Genomic DNA, 26,289 nt, shown 5'->3' on the forward strand with positions numbered 1-26,289 from the left:
TAGTTATACACACAGTAGGGAGATATCAGACACAACTTAATATATAATAATAATATCTGCAATTTAGCAGACGCTTTTATCCAAAGTGACTAATTTTACACATGGGTGGCATGACCTTTGGCATGCTTTGCCAACTAGGCCACGTCGACCTCAAACTTAGAGACATTTCTCACAAAGTGACTTTTGATAACCTGTGTCTACACCCACCGGCCACAGACAGACAGCTAAGGTTCAGCCATAACGACTACAGGTTCAAACACATTATAACACATGTTCTATTTAAGCAATGAGGCACGAGGGGGTGTGTGGTATATGGCCAATATACCACGCCTAAGGGCTCTTCTTGCGCACGACGCAACGCGGAGTGCCTGGTTACAGCCCTTAGCCGTGGTATATTGGCCATATACCACAAGCCCCTGAGGTGCCTTACTGCTGTTATAAACTGGTTACCAATGTAATTAGAGCATGTTTTGTCATACCCGTGGTATATACGGTCTGAATATACCATGGCTGTCAGCCAATCAGCATTCAGGGCTCAAACCGCCCAGTTTATGAATAACAGTTGATTCAGATCATACCCATCATGTGTGCCATGATGAGTGACATGACTATGAATACATCTATCTATCAGAAAATAATACAGTTTACAATATATATATTTATTTTATTCCAGAAAACCTTTTGTGGTGCTAGTTGTGAGCCAAGAATCTGGGCCAGAACATGAACCCAGGCCCTGTTCTCTGCTCTCCTCGAGAGTTTGTTGATAGTAATAAAGACTTCTATTAGTCATGCTTAGATCTGATCCTGGACCTGGGGCCTGACGTCACTTCAGTACTGACACTGGGAGAGATAGCTGGGGCTGCCATGACACTCACACACACACACACACACACACACACACACACACACACACACACACACACACACACACACACACACACACACACACACACACACACACACACACACACACACACACACACACACACACACACACACACACACACACACACACACACACACACACACACACACAGAGGAGCTCATAGCGTTGACTAATGGGAGCTGTGATAACAGAGTTCAACTTATAGCGCAACGGCCTGGGACAGAGTAGGACTAGACTGTGCTTTATGAGTTGCATGTGTGCGCGCGTGCATGCGTGTGTGTGTTTCTTTGTGAGTAACTTTCCACTGCAATCTCTAGTGAAAATAGAGAACACACACAGGTGTTGGATGTTAATTTGACCCGTGTTGTCACAGCAAAATAATCCTGCAGCAACAGGATTTGAACGTTTCGTACATAATGTTGCGTAGGTGGTTAGGCTATTAGCTGGCCAAAATCAGGCTGCAATAATATAATGACGTGCAGCTTTTCAGTGAATGTGTGTAAATCGTGAAGCTCGTCTGCATTTCCTGTGGTGCAGGAAAAATTCTCAGCCGCTACAGAGGGATCAAATTAAGAACCTACATCTGTAAGGTAATAGTAAGTCCTGGTGCCAATTCATCAATTGTAGACCAGATAGTGATGACCCAGAATTCAAGCCTCAATGGACCCAAATCCCACCCCTCCCACACTCCCACTCCAATGTCTTCATTGAGGGCTAAAGAGTTGGAATGGCTGCCCAGAGGGCCATCAAACACAATGTGAGAATCCCAGGAATTCTGGGCCTATCAAATAGTCCTGCCTACTGTTGGTATTAGATGTGTACACAACACAGTCACAGAGAGAAGCCTTTGGACTGTCACTGAGGGCCAGAGAGAACCACAGACTCTGGGAAGCTACTGTATGATGAAAGGTATCAAAGCGCCGAATAAACTACTGCAAATGGGTAGAGAAAGACAGCGGAATGGACGGGAGCGATTGGTGGATTAATGCATTATTCCGATCTCACCTCCAGTGTAGGGCTTCCAGTTGTAGTATTTCCCACGGAACGGCATGCTGTCGAAGTCGGCACACTGCTTCACCCGGAAGTCCCGGGATCCCGATGGGCATGCCTGGAAAACAGCAAATCAAAAACAACATATTAGAATGTTGGGGTGGTTAACAAACCCTAGTTTAACTAACCTTAGTACAGTCTATTGTCTGTGAAGACTTTTCCCTAAAACCACTCTATTCTGGCCTGAGACAGTCTGTTATGTTATTATTTCTCTCATGCAGAGAACAATATGTTTTGTGTTTGGAACAACTGCTTTGTTTCCCCTGGTGATTTGTTTGAGTGTGTAATTACAAACATCCCCGCTGGGTCGGCCCTGTCTGGTACAGACTAGACTGGGGCTGTGCTGGGGATTGGGTTAGGACTGGGGATGGGGTTAGGGGTTAGGACTGGGGATTGGGTTAGGACTGGGGATGGGGTTAGGGGTTAGGACTGGGGATTGGGTTAGGACTGGGGATTGGGTTAGGACTGGGGATTGGGTTAGGACTGGGGATTGGGTTAGGGGTTAGGACTGGGGATTGGGTTAGGGGTTAGGACTGGGGATTGGGTTAGGACTGGGGATTGGGTTAGGGGTTAGGATTGGGGATTGGGTTAGGACTGGGGATTGGGTTAGGGGTTAGGACTGGGGATTGGGTTAGGACTGGGGATTGGGTTAGGGGTTAGGACTGGGGATTGGGTTAGGACTGGGGATTGGGTTAGGGGTTAGGACTGGGGATTGGGTTAGGGGTTAGGACTGGGGATTGGGTTAGGGGTTAGGACTGGGGATTGGGTTAGGACTGGGGATGGGGTTAGGACTGGGGATTGGGTTAGGGGTTAGGACTGGGGATTGGGTTAGGGGTTAGGACTGGGGATTGGGTTAGGACTGGGGATTGGGTTAGGGGTTAGGACTGGGGATTGGGTTAGGGGTTAGGACTGGGGATGGGGTTAGGACTGGGGATGGGGTTAGGACTGGGGATTGGGTTAGAGGTTAGGACTGGGGATTGGGTTAGGACTGGGGATTGGGTTAGGGGTTAGGACTGGGGATTGGGTTAGGACTGGGGATTGGGTTAGGGGTTAGGACTGGGGATTGGGTTAGGACTGGGGATTGGGTTAGGACTGGGGATTGGGTTAGGGGTTAGGACTGGGGATGGGGTTAGGACTGGGGATGGGGTTAGGGGTTAGGACTGGGGATGGTGTTAGGACTGGGGATGGTGTTAGGACTGGGGGTGGTGTTAGGACTGGGGGTGGGGTTAGGACTGGGGATGGGGTTAGGTTGGGCTGGGGTTAGGACTGGGCATGGGGTTAGGTTAGGGCTGGGGTTAGGTTTAGGACTGGGGATGAGGTTAGGACTGGGGATGGGGTTAGGTTAGGGCTGGGGTTAGGGTTAGGACTGGGGATGGGGTTAGGTTAGGGATGGGGTTAGAGCTGGGGTTAGGGTTGGGGTTAGGACTGGGGATGGGGTTAGGACTGGGGATGGGGTTAGAGCTGGGGTTAGGGCTGGGGTTAGGGTTAGGACTGGGGATGGGGTTAGAGATGGGGTTAGGGTTAGGGCTGGGGTTAGGGTTAGGACTGGGGTTAGGACTGGGGATGGGGTTAGGGCTGGGGTTTGGACTGGGGATGGGGTTAGAGCTGGGGTTAGGGTTGGGGATAGGGTTAGGGCTGGGGTTAGGCCTGGGGTTAGGGTTAGGACTGGGGATGGTGTTAGGGCTGGGGTTAGGGTTAGGACTGGGGATGGGGTTATGGCTGGGGATGGGGTTAGAGCTGGGGTTAGGGTTAGGGCTGGGGTTAGGACTGGGGATGGGGTTAGGGCTGGGGATGGGGTTAGGGCTGGGGATGGGTTTAGGGCTGGGGCTGGGGTTAGCGCTGGGGTTAGGGCTGGGGTTAGGGTTAGGGCTGGGGATGGGTTTAGGGCTGGGGCTGGGGTTAGCGCTGGGGTTAGGGCTGGGGTTAGGGTTAGGGCTGGGGTTATGGATGGGGTTAGGGCTGGGGTTAGGGCTGGGTTTGGGGCTGGGGTTAGGGCTGGGAATGGGGTTAGGGCTGGGGTTAGGGTTAGGGCTGGGGCTAGGGCTGGGATGGGGTTAGGGCTGGGTCTGGGGTTATGGCTGGGGCTGGGGTTATGGCTGGGGTTAGGGCTGGAGATGGGGTTAGGACTGGGGATGGGGTTAGGGCTGGGGTTAGGGCCGGGGATGGGGTTAGGGCTGGGGATGGGGTTAGGGCTGGGGTGGGGTTAGGGCTGGGGTTGGGGTTAGGGCTGGGTGTGGGTTAGGGCTGGGATTCGGGCTGGGGTTAGGGATGGGGATGGAGTTAGGGCTGGGGATGGGGTTAGGGCTGGGGTTAGAGCTGGGGATGGGGTTAGGGCTGGGGTTAGCGCTGGGGTTAGGGATGGGGTTAGGGCTGGAGTTAGGGCTGGGGATGGGGTTAGGGCTGGGGTTGGGGTTAGGACTGGGGATGGGGTTAGGACTGGGGATTGGGTTAGGGGTTAGGACTGGGGATTGGGTTAGGACTGGAGATTGGGTTAGGGGTTAGGACTGGGGATTGGGTTAGGACTGGGGATTGGGTTAGGACTGGGGATTAGGTTAGGGGTTAGGACTGGGGATTGGGTTAGGACTGGGGATTGGGTTAGGACTGGGGATTGGGTTAGGGGTTAGGACTGGGGATGGGGTTAGGACTGGGGATGGGGTTAGGGGTTAGGACTGGGGATGGGTTTAGGGGTTAGGACTGGGGATGGTGTTAGGACTGGGGATGGTGTTAGGACTGGGGGTGGTGTTAGGACTGGGGGTGGGGTTAGGACTGGGGATGGGGTTAGGTTGGGCTGGGGTTAGGACTGGGCATGGGGTTAGGTTAGGGCTGGGGTTAGGTTTAGGACTGGGGATGGGGTTAGGACTGGGGATGGGGTTAGGTTAGGGCTGGGGTTAGGGTTAGGACTGGGGATGGGGTTAGGTTAGGGATGGGGTTAGAGCTGGGGTTAGGGATAGGGTTAGGGCTGGGGTTAGGACTGGGGATGGGGTTAGAGCTGGGGTTAGGGCTGGGGTTAGGGTTAGGACTGGGGATGGGGTTATGGCTGGGGATGGGGTTAGAGCTGGGGTTAGGGTTAGGGCTGGGGTTAGGACTGGGGATGGGGTTAGGGCTGGGGATGGGGTTAGAGCTGGGGTTAGGGTTAGGGCTGGGGTTAGGACTGGGGATGGGGTTAGGGCTGGGGATGGGGTTAGAGCTGGGGTTAGGGTTAGGGCTGGGGTTAGGGCTGGGGTTAGCACTGGGGATGGGGTTAAGGCTGGGGATGGGGTTAGGGCTGGGGTTAGGGCTGGGGTTAGGACTGGGGATGGGGTTAGGGTTAGGGCTGGAGTTAGGGCTGGGGATGGGTTTAGGGCTGGGGCTGGGATTAGCGCTGGGGTTAGGGCTGGGGTTAGGGTTAGGGCTGGGGATGGGTTTAGGGCTGGGGCTGGGGTTAGCGCTGGGGTTAGGGCTGGGGTTAGGGTTAGGGCTGGGGTTATGGATGGGGTTAGGGCTGGGGTTAGGGCTGGGTTTGGGGCTGGGGTTAGGGCTGGGAATGGGGTTAGGGCTGGGGTTAGGGTTAGGGCTGGGGCTAGGGCTGGGATGGGGTTAGGGCTGGGTCTGGGGTTATGGCTGGGGCTGGGGTTATGGCTGGGGTTAGGGCTGGAGATGGGGTTAGGGCTGGGGATGGGGTTAGGGCTGGGGTTAGGGCCGGGGATGGGGTTAGGGCTGGGGATGGGGTTAGGGCTGGGGTGGGGTTAGGGCTGGGGTTGGGGTTAGGGCTGGGTGTGGGTTAGGGCTGGGATTCGGGCTGGGGTTAGGGATGGGGATGGAGTTAGGGCTGGGGATGGGGTTAGGGCTGAGGATGGGGTTAGAGCTGGGGATGGGGTTAGGGCTGGGGTTAGCGCTGGGGTTAGGGATGGGGTTAGGGCTGGAGTTAGGGCTGGGGATGGGGTTAGGGCTGGGGTTAGGGCTGGGGTTAGGGATGGGGTTAGGGTTAGGGGCGGGGTTAGGGCTGGGGATGGGGTTAGGGCTGGGGTTGGGGTTAGGACTGGGGATGGGGTTAGGACTGGGGATTGGGTTAGGGGTTAGGACTGGGGATTGGGTTAGGACTGGAGATTGGGTTAGGGGTTAGGACTGGGGATTGGGTTAGGACTGGGGATTGGGTTAGGACTGGGGATTAGGTTAGGGGTTAGGACTGGGGATTGGGTTAGGACTGGGGATTGGGTTAGGACTGGGGATTGGGTTAGGGGTTAGGACTGGGGATGGGGTTAGGACTGGGGATGGGGTTAGGGGTTAGGACTGGGGATGGGTTTAGGGGTTAGGACTGGGGATGGTGTTAGGACTGGGGATGGTGTTAGGACTGGGGGTGGTGTTAGGACTGGGGGTGGGGTTAGGACTGGGGATGGGGTTAGGTTGGGCTGGGGTTAGGACTGGGCATGGGGTTAGGTTAGGGCTGGGGTTAGGTTTAGGACTGGGGATGGGGTTAGGACTGGGGATGGGGTTAGGTTAGGGCTGGGGTTAGGGTTAGGACTGGGGATGGGGTTAGGTTAGGGATGGGGTTAGAGCTGGGGTTAGGGATAGGGTTAGGGCTGGGGTTAGGACTGGGGATGGGGTTAGAGCTGGGGTTAGGCTGGGGTTAGGGTTAGGACTGGGGATGGGGTTATGGCTGGGGATGGGGTTAGAGCTGGGGTTAGGGTTAGGGCTGGGGTTAGGACTGGGGATGGGGTTAGGGCTGGGGATGGGGTTAGAGCTGGGGTTAGGGTTAGGGCTGGGGTTAGGACTGGGGATGGGGTTAGGGCTGGGGATGGGGTTAGAGCTGGGGTTAGGGTTAGGGCTGGGGTTAGGGCTGGGGTTAGCACTGGGGATGGGGTTAAGGCTGGGGATGGGGTTAGGGCTGGGGTTAGGGCTGGGGTTAGGACTGGGGATGGGGTTAGGGTTAGGGCTGGAGTTAGGGCTGGGGATGGGTTTAGGGCTGGGGCTGGGATTAGCGCTGGGGTTAGGGCTGGGGTTAGGGTTAGGGCTGGGGATGGGTTTAGGGCTGGGGCTGGGGTTAGCGCTGGGGTTAGGGCTGGGGTTAGGGTTAGGGCTGGGGTTATGGATGGGGTTAGGGCTGGGGTTAGGGATAGGGTTAGGGCTGGGGTTAGGACTGGGGATGGGGTTAGAGCTGGGGTTAGGGCTGGGGTTAGGGTTAGGACTGGGGATGGGGTTATGGCTGGGGATGGGGTTAGAGCTGGGGTTAGGGTTAGGGCTGGGGTTAGGACTGGGGATGGGGTTAGGGCTGGGGATGGGGTTAGAGCTGGGGTTAGGGCTGGGGTTAGGGTTAGGACTGGGGATGGGGTTATGGCTGGGGATGGGGTTAGAGCTGGGGTTAGGGTTAGGGCTGGGGTTAGGACTGGGGATGGGGTTAGGGCTGGGGATGGGGTTAGAGCTGGGGTTAGGGTTAGGGCTGGGGTTAGGACTGGGGATGGGGTTAGGGCTGGGGATGGGGTTAGAGCTGGGGTTAGGGTTAGGGCTGGGGTTAGGGCTGGGGTTAGCACTGGGGATGGGGTTAAGGCTGGGGATGGGGTTAGGGCTGGGGTTAGGGCTGGGGTTAGGACTGGGGATGGGGTTAGGGTTAGGGCTGGAGTTAGGGCTGGGGATGGGTTTAGGGCTGGGGCTGGGATTAGCGCTGGGGTTAGGGCTGGGGTTAGGGTTAGGGCTGGGGATGGGTTTAGGGCTGGGGCTGGGGTTAGCGCTGGGGTTAGGGCTGGGGTTAGGGTTAGGGCTGGGGTTATGGATGGGGTTAGGGCTGGGGTTAGGGCTGGGTTTGGGGCTGGGGTTAGGGCTGGGAATGGGGTTAGGGCTGGGGTTAGGGTTAGGGCTGGGGCTAGGGCTGGGATGGGGTTAGGGCTGGGTCTGGGGTTATGGCTGGGGCTGGGGTTATGGCTGGGGTTAGGGCTGGAGATGGGGTTAGGGCTGGGGATGGGGTTAGGGCTGGGGTTAGGGCCGGGATGGGGTTAGGGCTGGGGATGGGGTTAGGGCTGGGGTGGGGTTAGGGCTGGGGTTGGGGTTAGGGCTGGGTGTGGGTTAGGGCTGGGATTCGGGCTGGGGTTAGGGATGGGGATGGAGTTAGGGCTGGGGATGGGGTTAGGGCTGAGGATGGGGTTAGAGCTGGGGATGGGGTTAGGGCTGGGGTTAGCGCTGGGGTTAGGGATGGGGTTAGGGCTGGAGTTAGGGCTGGGGATGGGGTTAGGGCTGGGGTTAGGGCTGGGGTTAGGGATGGGGTTAGGGTTAGGGCGGGGTTAGGGCTGGGGATGGGGTTAGGGCTGGGGTTGGGGTTAGGACTGGGGATGGGGTTAGGACTGGGGATTGGGTTAGGGGTTAGGACTGGGGATTGGGTTAGGACTGGAGATTGGGTTAGGGGTTAGGACTGGGGATTGGGTTAGGACTGGGGATTGGGTTAGGACTGGGGATTAGGTTAGGGGTTAGGACTGGGGATTGGGTTAGGACTGGGGATTGGGTTAGGACTGGGGATTGGGTTAGGGGTTAGGACTGGGGATGGGGTTAGGACTGGGGATGGGGTTAGGGGTTAGGACTGGGGATGGGTTTAGGGGTTAGGACTGGGGATGGTGTTAGGACTGGGGATGGTGTTAGGACTGGGGGTGGTGTTAGGACTGGGGGTGGGGTTAGGACTGGGGATGGGGTTAGGTTGGGCTGGGGTTAGGACTGGGCATGGGGTTAGGTTAGGGCTGGGGTTAGGTTTAGGACTGGGGATGGGGTTAGGACTGGGGATGGGGTTAGGTTAGGGCTGGGGTTAGGGTTAGGACTGGGGATGGGGTTAGGTTAGGGATGGGGTTAGAGCTGGGGTTAGGGATAGGGTTAGGGCTGGGGTTAGGACTGGGGATGGGGTTAGAGCTGGGGTTAGGGCTGGGGTTAGGGTTAGGACTGGGGATGGGGTTATGGCTGGGGATGGGGTTAGAGCTGGGGTTAGGGTTAGGGCTGGGGTTAGGACTGGGGATGGGGTTAGGGCTGGGGATGGGGTTAGAGCTGGGGTTAGGGTTAGGGCTGGGGTTAGGACTGGGGATGGGGTTAGGGCTGGGGATGGGGTTAGAGCTGGGGTTAGGGTTAGGGCTGGGGTTAGGGCTGGGGTTAGCACTGGGGATGGGGTTAAGGCTGGGGATGGGGTTAGGGCTGGGGTTAGGGCTGGGGTTAGGACTGGGGATGGGGTTAGGGTTAGGGCTGGAGTTTGGGGATGGGTTTAGGGCTGGGGCTGGGATTAGCGCTGGGGTTAGGGCTGGGGTTAGGGTTAGGGCTGGGGATGGGTTTAGGGCTGGGGCTGGGGTTAGCGCTGGGGTTAGGGCTGGGGTTAGGGTTAGGGCTGGGGTTATGGATGGGGTTAGGGCTGGGGTTAGGGCTGGGTTTGGGGCTGGGGTTAGGGCTGGGAATGGGGTTAGGGCTGGGGTTAGGGTTAGGGCTGGGGCTAGGGCTGGGATGGGGTTAGGGCTGGGTCTGGGGTTATGGCTGGGGCTGGGGTTATGGCTGGGGTTAGGGCTGGAGATGGGGTTAGGGCTGGGGATGGGGTTAGGGCTGGGGTTAGGGCCGGGGGATGGGGTTAGGGCTGGGGATGGGGTTAGGGCTGGGGTGGGGTTAGGGCTGGGGTTGGGGTTAGGGCTGGGTGTGGGTTAGGGCTGGGATTCGGGCTGGGGTTAGGGATGGGGATGGAGTTAGGGCTGGGGATGGGGTTAGGGCTGAGGATGGGGTTAGAGCTGGGGATGGGGTTAGGGCTGGGGTTAGCGCTGGGGTTAGGGATGGGGTTAGGGCTGGAGTTAGGGCTGGGGATGGGGTTAGGGCTGGGGTTAGGGCTGGGGTTAGGGATGGGGTTAGGGTTAGGGCGGGGTTAGGGCTGGGGATGGGGTTAGGGCTGGGGTTGGGGTTAGGGATGGGATTAGGGCTGGATGTGGGGTTAGGGCTGAGGATGGGGTTAGAGCTGGGGATGGGGTTAGGGCTGGGGTTAGCGCTGGGGTTAGGGATGGGGTTAGGGCTGGAGTTAGGGCTGGGGATGGGGTTAGGGCTGGGGTTAGGGCTGGGGTTAGGGATGGGGTTAGGGTTAGGGCGGGGTTAGGGCTGGGGATGGGGTTAGGGCTGGGGATGGGGTTAGGGCTGGGGTTAGGGATGGGGTTAGGGATGGGGTTAGGGCTGGAGTTAGGGCTGGGGATGGGGTTAGGGCTGGGGTTGGGGTTAGGGATGGGGTTAGGGCTGGGGATGGGGTTAGGGATGGGGTTAGGGCTGGGGATGGGGTTAGGGCTGGTGATGGGGTTAGGGCTGGGGTTGGGGTTAGGGATGGGGTTAGGGATGGGGTTAGGGCTGGAGTTAGGTCTGGGGATGGGGTTAGGGCTGGGGTTAGGGCTGGGGTTAGGGATGGGGTTAGGGGCGGGGTTAGGGCTGGGGATGGGGTTAGGGATGGGGTTAGGGCTGGGGATGGGGTTAGGGATGGGGTTAGGGATGGGGTTAGGGATGGGGATGGGGTTAGGGATGGGGTTAGGGCTGGGGATGGGGTTAGGGCTGGGGTTAGGGATGGGGTTAGGGATGGGGTTAGGGTTAGGGCTGGGGATGGGGTTAGGAATGGGGTTAGGGTTGGGGTTAGGGCTTAGGTTGGTGTTCTATGCCTTGGAAGGCTCTCCATTTGGATCAGGGAAGAGGCAAAGACATTATTGTTGAAAACATTCTCTGTCTGGGAACTTTCTCTCTTGTCTCTCCAGATGAAATTGTGTGACTAGTGATGTCCAGCCACCCTGACAACCTGCCCATCTCTGGAGACCTTCTCCCATTCCTCACTTCCCTCATCAACTCATCCCTGACCACTGGCTGCCTCCCCTCTGACTTCAAGATGGCCAGAGTGGTTCCCCTCCTCAAGAAACCAACACTCGACCCTTCTGACGGCAACAACTACAGACGGTATCACTGGTTTATTTTCTTTCCAAAACAGTCGAGCGTGCGGTCTCTGACCGAGTCTCTCGTTATCTCTCTCAGAGCGATCTTCTTGACCCTAACCACTCAAGCTTTGTCACGGAGGCTCTCCGCTCTCCCGACGCTGAGTCTCTCTCCTCTGTTCTCCTCCTCCTGGATCTTCGACGCCGTGAACCATCAGATCCTCCTTCTCCACCCTCTCAGGGCTGGAGGTCTCAGGCTCTATCAGATCCTCCTTCTCCACCCTCTCAGGGCTGGAGGTCTCAGGCTCTATCAGATCCTCCTTCTCCACCCTCTCAGGGCTGGAGGTCTCAGTCTCTATCAGATCCTCCTTCTCCACCCTCTCAGGGCTGGAGGTCTCAGTCTCTATCAGATCCTCCTTCTCCACCCTCTCAGGGCTGGAGGTCTCAGGCTCTATCAGATCCTCCTTCTCCACCCTCTCAGGGCTGGAGGTCTCAGGCTCTATCAGATCCTCCTTCTCCACCCTCTCAGGGCTGGAGGTCTCAGTCTCTATCAAATCCTCCTTCTCCACCCTCTCAGGGCTGGAGGTCTCAGTCTCTATCAGATCCTCCTCTCCACCCTCTCAGGGCTGGAGGTCTCAGGCTCTATCAGATCCTCCTTCTCCACCCTCTCAGGGCTGGAGGTCTCAGTCTCTGGACTGCATCCCACCTGGCAGGTCCAGCTCAGCCCAGTCAAAGCACTTCTCTGTCCTGGCATCCCAATCAGCGGCGTCCCTACCCATCTTCCAAAAACGTCTGAAACCCTACCTCTTTACAGAGTATTGTAAATACATCCCACGGCACACACCACAAACGTCAAATGTGCGTTCAAGGTTAAGTTTCGGCATTAACTCTGAATGGTTAAGGTAAGGGTTAAGGTTTGGGACAGGGTTAGGGTTTAGGCATTAACTCTGAATGGTTAAGGTAAGGGTTAAGGTTTGGGACAGGGTTAGGGTTAGGGTTTAGGCATTAACTCTGAATGGTTAAGGTAAGGGTTAAGGTTTGGGACAGGGTTAGGGTTAGGGTTTAGGCATTAACTCTGAATGGTTAAGGTAAGGGTTAAGGTTTGGGACAGGGTTAGGGTTAGGGTTTAGGCATTAACTCTGAATGGTTAAGGTAAGGGTTAAGGTTTGGGACAGGGTTAGGGTTAGGGTTTAGGCATTAACTCTGAATGGTTAAGGTAAGGGTTAAGGTTTGGGACAGGGTTAGGGTTAGGGTTTAGGCATTAACTCTGAATGGTTAAGGTAAGGGTTAAGGTTTGGGACAGGGTTAGGGTTAGGGTTTAGGCATTAACTCTGAATGGTTAAGGTAAGGGTTAAGGTTTGGGACAGGGTTAGGGTTAGGGTTTAGGCATTAACTCTGAATGGTTAAGGTAAGGGTTAAGGTTTGAGACAGGGTTAGGGTTAGGGTTTAGGCATTAACTCTGAATGGTTAAGGTAAGGGTTAAGGTTTGAGACAGGGTTAGGGTTAGGGTTTAGGCATTAACTCTGAATGGTTAAGGTAAGGGTTAAGGTTTGGGACAGGGTTAGGGTTAGGGTTTAGGCATTAACTCTGAATGGTTAAGGTAAGGGTTAAGGTTTGAGACAGGGTTAGGGTTAGGGTTTAGGCATTAACTCTGAATGGTTAAGGTAAGGGTTAAGGTTTGAGACAGGGTTAGGGTTAGGGTTTAGGCATTAACTCTGAATGGTTAAGGTAAGGGTTAAGGTTTGGGACAGGGTTAGGGTTAGGGTTTAGGCATTAACTCTGAATGGTTAAGGTAAGGGTTAAGGTTTGAGACAGGGTTAGGGTTAGGGTTTAGGCATTAACTCTGAATGGTTAAGGTAAGGGTTAAGGTTTGGGACAGGGTTAGGGTTAGGGTTTAGGCATTAACTCTGAATGGTTAAGGTAAGGGTTAAGGTTTGAGACAGGGTTAGGGTTAGGGTTTAGGCATTAACTCTGAATGGTTAAGGTAAGGGTTAAGGTTTGGGACAGGGTTAGGGTTAGGGTTTAGGCATTAACTCTGAATGGTTATGGTAAGGGTTAAGGTTTGAGACAGGGTTAGGGTTAGGGTTTAGGCATTAACTCTGAATGGTTATGGTAAGGGTTAAGGTTTGGGACAGGGTTAGGGTTAGGGTTAGGGTTTAGGCATTAACTCTGAATGGTTAAGGTAAGGGTTAAGGTTTGGGACAGGCAAAAAAACTACATCTCAAAACCAACTTTCTATCGCTGGATTCAAACTGGCAACCTTTTGCAATCAGAGGCAGATGCTTACGCCCATCCGACCATCCCCAACACCCTAGCAAAACAGAGACTTACTTGAAGGCAACAACGCCAGCTAATTGTAAGTCGCTCTGGAATACGTCTGCTAAATAACTCAAAATGTCCATGTAAATGTGTGTGAGTGTTCGTGTGTGCGCGTGTGCGAGGGCCAACAGCAATTTCCCTCGGGACAAACAAAGACTCTCAGTGAGCTCAGGTCAACGCTATATACTGTATTTCACGGGCTGAAAGTAGAGCAGGATAAACAGGCCTGAACACACAAACACGCACTTACAGGCCTGAACCCAGCTGAAGGAAAGGGTGACTGACTTTCATTACTATTGAAGTAAGGGCCAATCCCCAGTCAGCTCCATCATGCAGCTCCGGCGAGAAAAGACAGAGTGAAATACGGTACTAGGGTAAGAGTAGTGATTGAATCATTTGTGTGATGTTGATCGAGACAACGCTTAGACAACTAAGAGGCTACATCAAACGCGGCCAATATGCTTGAGTTTGTTTCTTCTTCTCCAATAGTGAGTTTTTCCTGCTATGCACCGGGAACTATAAGAAGTATAGAACTGTAAGGTCCGGACCCTCTCAGTCACTCCTATCGTAACCAGCGTCTTCTCCAATAGTGAGTTTTTCCTGCTATGCACCGGGAACTATAAGAAGTATAGAACTGTAAGGTCCGGACCCTCTCAGTCACTCCTATCGTAACCAGCGTCTTCTCCAATAGTGAGTTTTTCCTGCTATGCACCGGGAACTATAAGAAGTATAGAACTGTAAGGTCCGGACCCTCTCAGTCACTCCTATCGTAACCAGCGTCTTCTCCAATAGTGAGTTTTTCCTGCTATGCACCGGGAACTATAAGAAGTATAGAACTGTAAGGTCCGGACCCTCTCAGTCACTGCTATCGTAACCAGCGTCTTCTCCAATAGTGAGTTTTTCCCGCTATGCACCGGGAACTATAAGAAGTATAGAACTGTAAGGTCCGGACCCTCTCAGTCACTCCCATCGTAACCAGTGTCTTCTCCAGCCACTCTGCTTAACACAATGTCTGTGTCAGCCACCACAGAGGAACTCCCAGCAGGCCTCCCACCCTCCATTGTTGTCCTGCTTCCCATTAAGAGGTGACATTTAATAGTACACACGCACCGATGACATTTAGAAGTGACATGTTGATTATCCCTAACACAGTCCTGGTGGATTATGTGAACTGGCGACAGGGGACAGTGCCAGGGAGGGAGGGAGTCAGCATTATCTCATTGTTGTGAAAGAGAGAACAATTGAGTGCTGACCTCTGCTCAGCAGGGAACAATGACCAGGGCAGGAACCGCAGGCCATAGGGGAGGGCTGGGAGTGTGTGTGTGTAAATGAATGAAGTCATAACACACACACTCACATACACACCACGCCGGTCAGCGCTGTGGGAGAGATTAGCCTTTAGCTCAGACCCCATGGCTAGCGGCTAGCAATCTCCTCTGATAGCCGTGGGGTTAGTCTAGCGTGTCTGTATGTTATGACTTAATTCATTTGCACACACACTCCCAGTGTTTGACCTTCATTACTACAAGGCTTCATGTCCAGGCCAGAGCTGTCAACGCCAGACTTGCTCTACACTCTCTGCTCTCTCTGAAATTACGATGCATGTTTTTGTGTGTGTGTGTGTGTGTGTGTGTGTGTGTGTGTGTGTGTGTGTGTGTGTGTGTGTGTGTGTGTGTGTGTGTGTGTGTGTGTGTGTGTGTGTGTGTTTTGTGTGTGTGTGTGTGTGTGTGTGTGTGTGTGTGTGTAGGAGCTCTGTGGACGTACTACGGTCGGGGCAATGAAACGGTGGTCTGGGACGATGTTTGTTTTCCAAAGTAAACGTTCGATGCTTGCTCTCAACTGTTATTTTTAAGATTTGTGGTTGACTATCCACAAGCCTCCTAACTGGCTCAATTTTCAGCTTCAGAAAAAAAAGGCCCACCTTGAAATAGTTAGGAGGAGTGGGCAGCTGGGGGGGGTTGAGTTTGCAGCCATACACAATATTTGTTCAAAGTATTTTTTAGGACTAAAGTAAGGTACTTGAATTAACTTTCATAGAATTTAAAGGAACATTTTGCATTGCGTTGTGTGTAACAATAAGATCTTACTGGGACGTTCAAACGTTGAATGAACACAAACAAAACCTAAATTCACCTGGACAAAAGCATTTATTTGACCATTGTTTTCACCAAGCTTAGCATCCTCAGTGCTCTCTGTTATCCCAAAACCACTCGTGCGGTAAATCTTCCATCAATCAAAGTCAGTGATACTCCATTCAGTACCTTGACAGAGTCAGAGAGGCAGGTAATTGCCTTCCGTGAATGGCTGAGGTTTGCTTTGCTCTTCCAAAAGGGAACAAACAACTTAACCCTTCACAGGAGGGCAAGCCTTCTTAGAATCTTCTTCCTCCTAGCAACCTTAAAAATAGAGGGATCCCAACAAACCGGCAACATTCCCAGAACATTAGCTAAGATTCCCATTAAGTTCTAAATAGTTTTTAAAAAATCTAACATTAGGATGATAACATCCCAAAACCAAACATAAAAAAATGTTCTCCTAACGTTCACTAAAATGTTGTGCACAACATCTGTAACAACCACAACAGAACGTTCCCCAAATGTTCTAACTAGGTTTTCAAGTAATGGAATAACACAATGTACCAGTAATGTTTTCCCAGCAAACCAAAACTGGTTCTGTGCAAGTTCCAAGAACATTCGTTAGGTTGCGGCAAATGTTCTGAGAACACAAACACTTTCCAGTTGTGCTGATGATTCTACAGTGTTTGTATAAAAACCTACGCCTGATGTTGCAAGAACGTTCCCAGAAGACATTTAGTTTGCTCTTTAAAGGTTTCCAGAATGTTTCATTAGGTTGTGGGAAACAGTACAGTGGGAACATTGTGGGGACATCGCAAAAGATATGTTCCCAAAAAACAAAAACCTGTCCAGTTGTGATGACATTCAGATAATGTTTCCACAAAATCAGTATGCACAAAACGTTCCTTGGATGTTGCAGGAATATTGACAAAACAGTCTTTCTGAGTTTTCTTTGAAAGGTTCCCAGAACCTTTCATTCGACTGTGGGAACAGTGTGGGTACTTTACAAGAGATACAGGGCCTTCACAAAGAATTCACACCCTTTAAACCTTTCCAAACGTTGTTGTGTTACAGATGAAAATGGATTCATTTGAGATTTTGTGTCACTGGCCGACACACAATACCCCATAATGTCAAAGTGGAATTATATTTTTTTACAATTCACCCAACGGATCTGCATCAGGTTTTGGATTGAAACGCTGTCGTTAAAGGGGTTGAATTTGGAGCTTTAACCGTGTGCGGTCCTTCTTGTTCTTCCCTAGTGTTCTTCATTAACCCAGCACCTATGTTTTTAAGGATGTGCATTTGACCACAAACTTTTCAAGAAGTATTCAACCCATTAATTATGGCAAGCCTAAGTAAGTTCAGGAGTAAAAATGTGCTTAACCTGTCACATAATAAGTTGCATAGTGTTCACCATGATTTTTGAAGGACTACCTCATCTCTGTACCCCACATAGGGCTGTTATAGTGACCTTATTATCACCACACCAGTGGTCACGAGTCATGAAGGCAGTCCACATGACCACATGACTGTTTAGTCATGGTAATTAGGCTTCTCCAAGCTCTGACGCTGCTGATGGTCATTAGTACCAAACTTGCTAACTGCCTGGTACTCAGCACTCTATTGTCCCTCTTATCAGTCTGACATCAATGCAAATGTATTCGCAAATCTAACCAAACACTTCATGAAAGCCCATGAGCTCATGTTGCGCAACATTTCTATATACTATGCATTTGCGTGCGAAAACAGAGTGATGGCCTCTATTAAAAATAGGAGGACCCCATCAGTTTTCTATAGGCTAGGTCTACTATATTTATTTCTCAACGTTCCTCAAATTGCTCAAATTGCTTTTCTTTACAACAAGAGTATAGCCTACCTGGCATGGAAATGGAGATGCTAAATGTGTTTATGGTAATTAACAGTCAATTACCGTGAGACCGACAGTTATTTGTTTGACAATCACCGGCTGACAAAATCCAGTCCTGACCCCACACATACAATTATCTGTAAAGTCCATCAATCGAGCGGTGAATTTCAAACACAGATTCAACCTTAAAGACCAGGGAGGTTTACAATGCCTCACAAAGAAGGGCATCTATTGGTAGTCGGCTTGGGCAGTATACAGTATATACCGTATACCGGCGTATTTGGAAATAGCCAGGGAAGAATTTTTCAATTCCGTCAATACCATTGAAACTATTTCTTTGAAGTTTTTCCTATACATTTGAATATTTGTAGCTATTTAAGTAAATACCTGCAGTCAACTTGTGCAATGTGTTAGGAGATAAAGCAGATTGCGTTCTTATTTCACCTGTCACATTATATAAAGCTTACTCAGTTCCCCAGCACAGTCACATGTTTGTAAATAGCACAAAAGGAGAAAGCATGAGCAGGTGAGTCCAACTGTGTATTGACAGGGGTCACGTTTTATATTGAAAGTCAACAGTGTTCTTTTTTCCTTTAATAGAGTGATCAAGGCCAGGCAACTATAGTTTTCCTTTCCAGAAAATACATTAGTGCAACACATTCGACATAAAATAGCTTCATTTTCATGAGATGACAGCAGAAGTGGGCAGCGCACAATTGGCGGCGTCGTCCGGGTTGAGGTTTGGCCGAGGTCATTGTAAATAAGAATTTGTTCTTAACTGACTTGCCTAGTTAAATAAAGGTTCAATCAAATAAAATGCCATGCTATTTGGCTGGCAGCTGCACAAGTAAATGAGCTTACAATGAAAAAGCAAGATATTTTTTTGTTAAAAAAATGATGCATGGCCATGATATTTCTAATGTTTAGGCCTGTCATAGAAATAATGGAGCCAGCTACATGTCCTAATGTTTTGCTTAAAGTTTGTCTTGCATTTCACCTGAGAAAAATAATCATAAGTAAGGTATCGGAGAAAATAAGTTCCACATCAGTCGGAGCGCTGTCTGCAGATATAAATGTCCCTTCCTGAATTCTCATCCGAGTTTACAAGTGCAACTGAAGCACAATATTAGTCTGATGCCGAGCAGAACTTACAAAAATAAGCATTTTAGACTTGTGTTTACAAAACACAACAAGATATTTTTTAGGAGTTTTATATTTTCCGACCTGCGTGAAAAACGCAGAGTTGTGCGTTATTAACAAGACCCTTAGTTTAACTTGCTATTTGAGTAAGTGGCTGAATTAATACGGTGACGGGGGCAGCATATTATGTTTGAATTCTGCCATGAGAAGGCAAAGCCCTTTGGATGAGTTATTTGTACAGCTGCCACTGCTATCTTGATTTCCTTGCGTTTTTTCTCCTCTCCGTTCTCAATCTGTTTGCTCCTCCCCCCTATTCTCCCTGCAGAGCAGGCAGGCCGGTTGCCCTAGCAACTCCAGACTCCACAGTTCACAGAGCCAGTACTGGAGAGCCAGTACTGCATGAGTCAAAACATTGTTCATTTGCACAATGACTCTCTTTCACATTCCAAACTCACCAAAAAAGACATTCGGTAGCTCCTACCGATGTATAACTTTATGAGCCGGATTGCAATTCATTTATTTTCATTTGCAGCCGTTAGCATATTTCGCTAGCAACCTCCATGCAAATTCGCTATTACTTGTTTTGTTTGCATTCTGGTAATAGACTCCCAATGTTTATTTTTTTGCGTTTTTTTTGGCGCCTACTTGTGTATTAAACTGGTAATACCATAAATCCTGAGGTGAGAGAAGGACGGTATGCCTCATGACTAACGGGACATGGTGTGATGAAGGAAACATACAGGAACTCAAATCCTTCTGTTCACCTGATTTAGAATTCCTCACAATCAAATGTAGACCGCATTATCTACCAAGAGAATTCTCTTCGATTATAATCACAGCCGTGTATATATCCCCCCCCAAACAGACACATCGATGGCTCTGAGCGAACTTTATTTAACTCTTTGCAAACTGGAAACCATTTATCCGGAGGCTGCATTCATTGTAGCTGGGGATTTTAACAAAGCTAATCTGAAAACAAGACTCCCTAAACTTTATCAGCATATCGATTGCGCAACCAGGGGTGGTAAAACCTTGGATCATTGTTGCTCTAACTTCCGCGACGCATATAAGGCCCTGCCCCGCCCCCCTTTCGGGAAAGCTGACCACGACTCCATTTTGTTGATCCCTGCCTACAGGCAGAAGCTAAAACAAGAGGCCCCCACGCTGAGGTCTGTCCAACGCTGGTCAGACCAAGCTGACTCTACACTCCAAGACTGCTTCCATCACGTGGACTGGGACATGTTTCGTATTGCGTCAGATGGAAATATTGACGAATACGCTGATTCGGTGTGCGAGTTCATTAGAACGTGCGTCGAAGATGTCGTTCCCATAGCAACGATAAAAACATTCCCAAACCAGAAACCGTGGATTGATGGCAGCATTCGCGTGAAACTGAAAGCGCGAACCACTGCTTTTAATCAGGGCAAGGTGTCTGGTAACATGTCCGAATATAAACAATGCAGCTATTCCCTCCGCAAGGCTATTAAACAAGCTAAGCGTCAGTACAGAGACAAAGTGGAATCTCAATTCAATGGCTCAAACACAAGAGGCATGTGGCAGGGTCTACAGTCAATCACGGACTACAAGAAGAAACCCAGCCCAGTCACGGACCAGGATGTCTTGCTCCCAGGCAGACTAAATAACTTTTTTGCCCACTTTGAGGACAATACAGTGCCACTGACACGGCCTGCAACGAAAACATGCGGTCTCTCCTTCACTGCAGCCGAGGTGAGTAAGACATTTAAACGTGTTAACCCTCGCAAGGCTGCAGGCCCAGACGGCATCCCCAGCCGCGCCCTCAGAGCATGCGCAGACCAGCTGGCCGGTGTGTTTACGGACATATTCAATCAATCCCTATACCAGTCTGCTGTTCCCACATGCTTCAAGAGGGCCACCATTGTTCCTGTTCCCAAGAAAGCTAAGGTAACTGAGCTAAACGACTACCGCCCCGTAGCACTCACTTCCGTCATCATGAAGTGCTTTGAGAGACTAGTCAAGGACCATATCACCTCCACCCTACCTGACACCATAGACCCTCTCCAATTTGCTTACCGCCCAAATAGGTCCACAGACGATGCAATCTCAACCACACTGCACACTGCCCTAACCCACCTGGACAAGAGGAATACCTATGTGAGAATGCTGTTCATCGACTACAGCTCGGCATTCAACACCATAGTACCCTCCAAGCTCGTCATCAAGCTCGAGACCCTGGGTCTCGACCCCGCCCTGTGCAACTGGGTACTGGACTTCCTGACGGGCCGCCCCCAGGTTGTGAGGGTAGGCAACAACATCTCCTCCCCGCTGATCCTCAACACGGGGGCCCCACAAGGGTGCGTTCTGAGCCCTCTCCTGTACTCCCTGTTCACCCACGACTGCGTGGCCACGCACGCCTCCAACTCAATCATCAAGTTTGCGGACGACACAACAGTGGTAGGCTTGATTACCAACAACGACGAGACGGCCTACAGGGAGGAGGTGAGGGCCCTCGGAGTGTGGTGTCAGGAAAATAACCTCACACTCAACGTCAACAAAACTAAGGAGATGATTGTGTACTTCAGGAAACAGCAGAGGGAACACCCCACTATCCACATCGATGGAACAGTAGTGGAGAGGGTAGCAAGTTTTAAGTTCCTCGGCATACACATCACAGACAAACTGAATTGGTCCACTCACACTGACAGCGTTGTGAAGAAGGCGCAGCAGCGCCTCTTCAACCTCAGGAGGCTGAAGAAATTCGGCTTGTCACCAAAAGCACTCACAAACTTCTACAGATGCACAATCGAGAGCATCCTGGCGGGCTGTATCAACGCCTGGTACGGCAACTGCTCCGCCCTCAACCGTAAGGCTCTCCAGAGGGTAGTGAGGACTGCACAACGCATCACCGGGGGCAAACTACCTGCCCTCCAGGACACCTACATCACCCGATGTTACAGGAAGGCCATAAAGATCATCAAGGACATCAAACACCCGAACCAATGCCTGTTCACCCCGCTATCGTCCAGAAGGCGAGGTCAGTACAGGTGCATCAAAGCTGGGACCGAGAGACTGAAAAACAGCTTCTATCTCAAGGCCATCAGACTGTTAAACAGCCACCACTAACATTGAGTGGCTGCTGGCAACACACTGTCATTGACACTGACCCAACTCCAGCCACTTTAATAATGGGAATTGATGGGAAATGATGTAAATATATCACTAGCCACTTTAAACAATGCTACCTTATATAATGTTACTTACCCTACATTATTCATCTCATATGCATATGTATATACTGTACTCTACATCATCGACTGCATCCTAGCCACTTTATCACTAGCCACTTTAACTATGCCACTTTGTTTACTTTGTCTACACACTCATCTCATATGTATATACTGTACTCGATACCATCTACTGTATGCTGCTCTGTACCATCACTCATTCATATATCCTTATGTACATATTCCTTATCCCCTTACACTGTGTATAAGACAGTAGTTTTGGAATTGTTAGTTAGATTACTTGTTGGTTATCACTGCATTGTCGGAACTAGAAGCACAAGCATTTCACTACACTCGCATTAACATCTGCTAACCATGTGTATGTGACAAATAAAATTTGATTTGATTTTGATTTGATTTGATATGAAAATCTGGATACGGCCCATCTAATTGGTAGATGGGTAAGAATGAAAAAAAATAATATCTTGAATATCTCTTTGAGCATGGTGATGTTATTAATTACACTTTGGAATGGTGTATCAATACACCCAGTCACTACGAAGACACAGGCGCCCTTCCTAACTCAGTCGACGGAGTGGAAGGAAACCACTCAGGGATTTCACCATGAGGCCAATCAGTGGTGACTTTAAAACAGTTACGACAATATTGTAGTTACTCCACAATACTGACCTAAATGACAGAGTGAAAAGAAAGAAGCCTGAACAGAATATACATATTCCAAAACCTCCTGTTTGTAAAACTGCAAAAAATGTGGCAAAGAAATTTAGGTCCTGAATACAAAGTGTTATGTTTAGGGGCAAATTGCTTACCAAGATGACATTGAATGTTCTTGAGTGGCCTAGTTACAGTTTTGACTTAAATCAGCTTGAAAATCTATGACAAGACATGAAAATGGCTGTCTAGCAATGATCAACAACCAACTTGAGAGAGCTTGAAGAATTTCAAAAGAATAATGGGCAAATAGTGTACAATCCAGGTGTGCAAAGCTCTTAGAGACTTATCCAGAAAGACTCAACTGTAATCGCTGCCAAAGGTGATTCTAACAGGTATTGACTCAGGGGTGTGAATACTTACAGTGGGGCAAAAAAGTATTTAGTCAGCCACCAATTGTGCAAGTTCTCCCACTTAAAAAGATGAGAGAGGCCTGTAATTTTCATCATAGGTACACTTCAACTATGACAGACAAAATCCAGAAAATCACATTGTAGGATTTTTAATGAATTTATTTGCAAATTATGCAACCTCTACTGTCTCTAAGCCCTGAGCACCACTGACCCAGTTACAGACCTAAAACCTCTACAATACTAAACGCATTATTAAGAAAAACTATCTTACCTCTGAAGTTGCTACAGATTTGATTGAGTGTCTGAACAATACTCCACCACCTATGCTGCCTTCCTCTTGTGATGATTTAGTTGATAACGTTAATCGCAAATGAATGGCAACCATTGATGCCATAGCTCCAGTGAGGTTTAGGAAGGCCACATCCAAACAGAGAGCCCCTTGGATGAGTGAGGAAACGTATTAATGAAAGAGAAATTGCTGAAAGGCAGAGCGGAAGCGGAGAAAGTCAAAGTTGAACGTCCATTTTGATGTTCTGAGAGGTATTCTGACATAACAGGGCAATTATGAATGCCAGACAGACTCCTTTTTCTAACTTGATCATTAATAATCAGAATAACTAGACAGTGCTCTTCTCGACCATTGAGGGCCTGATAAATCCTACCCCCCCCCCCCCGCAAACATGTGTGAACTTTATCTAAATGCGATGAGTTTGCGGCATATTTCAGAGCTAAGACAACCAACGTTAGGCTGGGTATCAGTCAAGAAGACCTGATGAGAAGGAAGTTTGATGCTATGTGCCCTAGCCTACCACACAAAGGCACTATGGGATTGATTTTACCCTGGTTGACACAGACATGCTCAGAAAAGTGTTATCACAACTTAAGCCTTCTACCTGCTCTTCTCCATCCTATCCCCACCACCTTCTTCAAAACAGTATTTAATTGCACTCGATTGTTAATCACTATTTTCCCCGCTGCACTAAAAACTGCTACGGTGAAACCCCTTCTGAAGAAAAGTGATCTAGATTTGCTCAGCTCTCAGCAATTTTCGGCCAATCTCCAACCTTTCATTCTTAAGCAAAATTCTGGAGGGGTTGGTGTTCAAACAACTAAACGACTATAAGTGCCAACTGTACTTTTGAAAAATTCCAATCTGGTTTTCGTGCCCACTACAGCACAGAGACAGCCTTATTTAAAGTGCTAAATGATCTTAGAGTCAACACAGATGCCAAACAGCTCTCTGTCCTTGCACTCGTAGATTTAAGTGCTGCATTCGACACGGTTGACATTGATGTCCCTCTGGACAGACTGTAGAGGTTGGTTGGCCTCTCCGGTCCAGTTCTAAATGGTTTTAGGACCTATTAAACAGATTGAGAGTTTTTTTGTCACCCTTGGTGAACATATCACACTGTGGCGTTCCACAAGGTTCGATTTTTGGGTCTGGTACTGTTCAGTTTATATACAGTACCAGTCAAACGTTTGGACACACCTACCCATTTTCTACATTGTAGAATAATAGTGAATGCATTTCAATTAACAGGTGTGCCTTGTTAAAAGTTCATATGTGGAATTTCTTTCCTTCTTAATGTGTTTGACCTAATCAGTTGTGTTGTGACAAGGTAGGGGTGGTATACAGAAGATAGCCCTATTTGGTAAGATACCAAGTCCATATTATGGCAAGAACAGCTCAAATAAGCAAAGAGAAACAACAGTCCATCATTGCTTTAAGACGTGAAGCTCAGTCAATCCGGAAAATGTCAAGAACTTTGAACGCTTCTTCAAGCGCAGTCGCAAAAACCATCAAGTGCTATGATGAAACTGGCTCTCATGAGGACCACCACAGGAAAGAAAGACCCAGAGTTACCTCTGCTGCAGAGGATAGGTTTATTAGAGTTACCAGCCACAAAATGCAGCACAAATAAATGTTTCACAGAGTTCAGAGGAGACTGCGTGAATCAGGCCTTCATGGTCGAATTGCTGCAAAGAAACCACTACTAAAGGACACCAATAAGAAGAAGAGACTTTCTTGGGCAAAGAAACACGAACGGATGATCTCCGCATGTGTGGTTCCCACCGTCAAACATGGAGGAGGTGTGATGGTGTGGGGGTGCTTTGCTGGTGACACTGTCTGTGATTTATTCAAGGCACACTTAACCAGCATAGCTACCACAGCATTCTGCATTGCTATGCCATCCCATCTGGTTTGGGCTTAGTGGCACTATGACCCAACACACCTCCAGGCATTGTAAGGGCTATTTGACCAAGAAGAAAGTGATGGAGTGCTGCATCAGATGACCTGGCCTCCACAATCACCCGACCTCAACCCAATTGAGATGGTTTGGGAAGAGTACGACCGCAGAGTGAAGGAAAAGCGGCCATCAAGTGTTCAGCATATGTGGGAACTCCTTCAAGTTGGAAAAGCTTGGGAAAGCATTCCAGGTGAAAATGGTTGAGAGAATGCCAAGAGTGTGCAAAGTTGTGTTCAAGGCAAATGGTGACAACTTTGAAGAATCTAAAATATATTTTGATTTATTTAACACTTAGTTACTACATGATTCCATATGTGTTATTTCATAGTTTTGATGTCTTCACAATTATTCTACAATGTTCAAAAATAAAATTCAAATAAAGAAAAACCCTGGAATGAGTAGGTGTGTCCAAACTTTTGACTGGTAGTGTATGTTACCCCTTGGCAGCGTTATCAGAAATCACAGCATTGATTTTCCCTGCCATGCAGACGATACACAACTTGACATGTCACCAGTGGATTTTTAGCTCCACGGATCAATTATGAGACGGTATTAGTGATTTAAATACTTGGATAGCTCACAACTTCCTCCAGCTAAAACAAGACAAGACCGAGGTACTTACTGTCGGAGCGAAAACACAGAGAGAGAATGAGCCGCACATTTGAATTGACTGGCAGTAAAGACAACACACCAGGTTTTTTTAAAAACTAGGTGTTATTTTAGATTCGGAACACATTGGGAATGTGACCAAAATAGCTTTTTTTTACCACCTGAGGAACTTTGCCACGGTGCGGCCGTTTCTCTCTCAGGGCGATACAGACAGACCATCCACGCTTTTATTACAAGCAGGCTTGACTACTGTAAGGCTCTCCCGTCTGGTCTACCGAAGAAAGCTGCTGGTCAACTGCAAAACATACAGAATGCTGCAGCACGGGTACTGACCAAGACCAGATGGAGAGCACGCATTACACCGGTTTTAGAATATAGATTCTTCTATTGGTTTTTAAATCAATCCACGATTGATGCACCCCAACACATGTCAGTCATGCTTTTAAGTGATGTCCTCTGTAGGTCCCTCAGGTTTTCTGGCACAGGCCTTTTAACTATCCCAAAGCCTAGGACCAAGAGGCATGGAGAGACAGCCTTTAGTTACTATTCCTCCAGCCTTCGGGAATAGCCTGCCAGAGAACCTGAAGAGGGACTGAAACTGTGGACATTTTGAAAAGAGATCTTAAAACACCCTTTTTAGCTTGGCTTTATCCTAGGTTGCTTTTTAGTTGTTCACGTTATGACATTATTTCGTTTTTTGTCTTGTGTTTGTTTCATTCCATGTCTGAAATGTGCTGCATAAATAAAGCTTGATCTGATTTGATGAAGGAATATGTGGGATTGAACAATCTTTCGGACATGCAGCCAGATCATTAAGCCTCCGGGCCGCCCGGGCATAGCCGTGGCCTTGTGTTTCATATGATCAATCAGGGTACAGAACACAATTTATGATTTTGCTCTTTGCTATTGCGTTTTTTCTGGGGA

General features: G+C 49.5%; 1 protein-coding gene across 3 annotated transcripts in view; it reads right to left on the bottom strand.

The window, feature by feature from the left end:
* The window catches only part of adamts6 (ADAM metallopeptidase with thrombospondin type 1 motif, 6), a 125,802-nt gene that overhangs the window by 25,442 nt on the left and 74,071 nt on the right, over positions 1 to 26,289 (bottom strand). For all 3 annotated transcript variants that reach the window (XM_046369618.1, XM_046369619.1, XM_046369617.1), the window contains exon 15: positions 1,892 to 1,994. In XM_046369618.1, coding sequence (XP_046225574.1) covers positions 1,892 to 1,994 — 103 coding nt within the window. The remainder of the gene's footprint in view (positions 1 to 1,891; positions 1,995 to 26,289) is intronic.

The sequence above is a fragment of the Oncorhynchus gorbuscha genome, linkage group LG11, assembly GCF_021184085.1.
Source record: "Oncorhynchus gorbuscha isolate QuinsamMale2020 ecotype Even-year linkage group LG11, OgorEven_v1.0, whole genome shotgun sequence".
Lineage (NCBI taxonomy): Eukaryota > Metazoa > Chordata > Actinopteri > Salmoniformes > Salmonidae > Oncorhynchus > Oncorhynchus gorbuscha.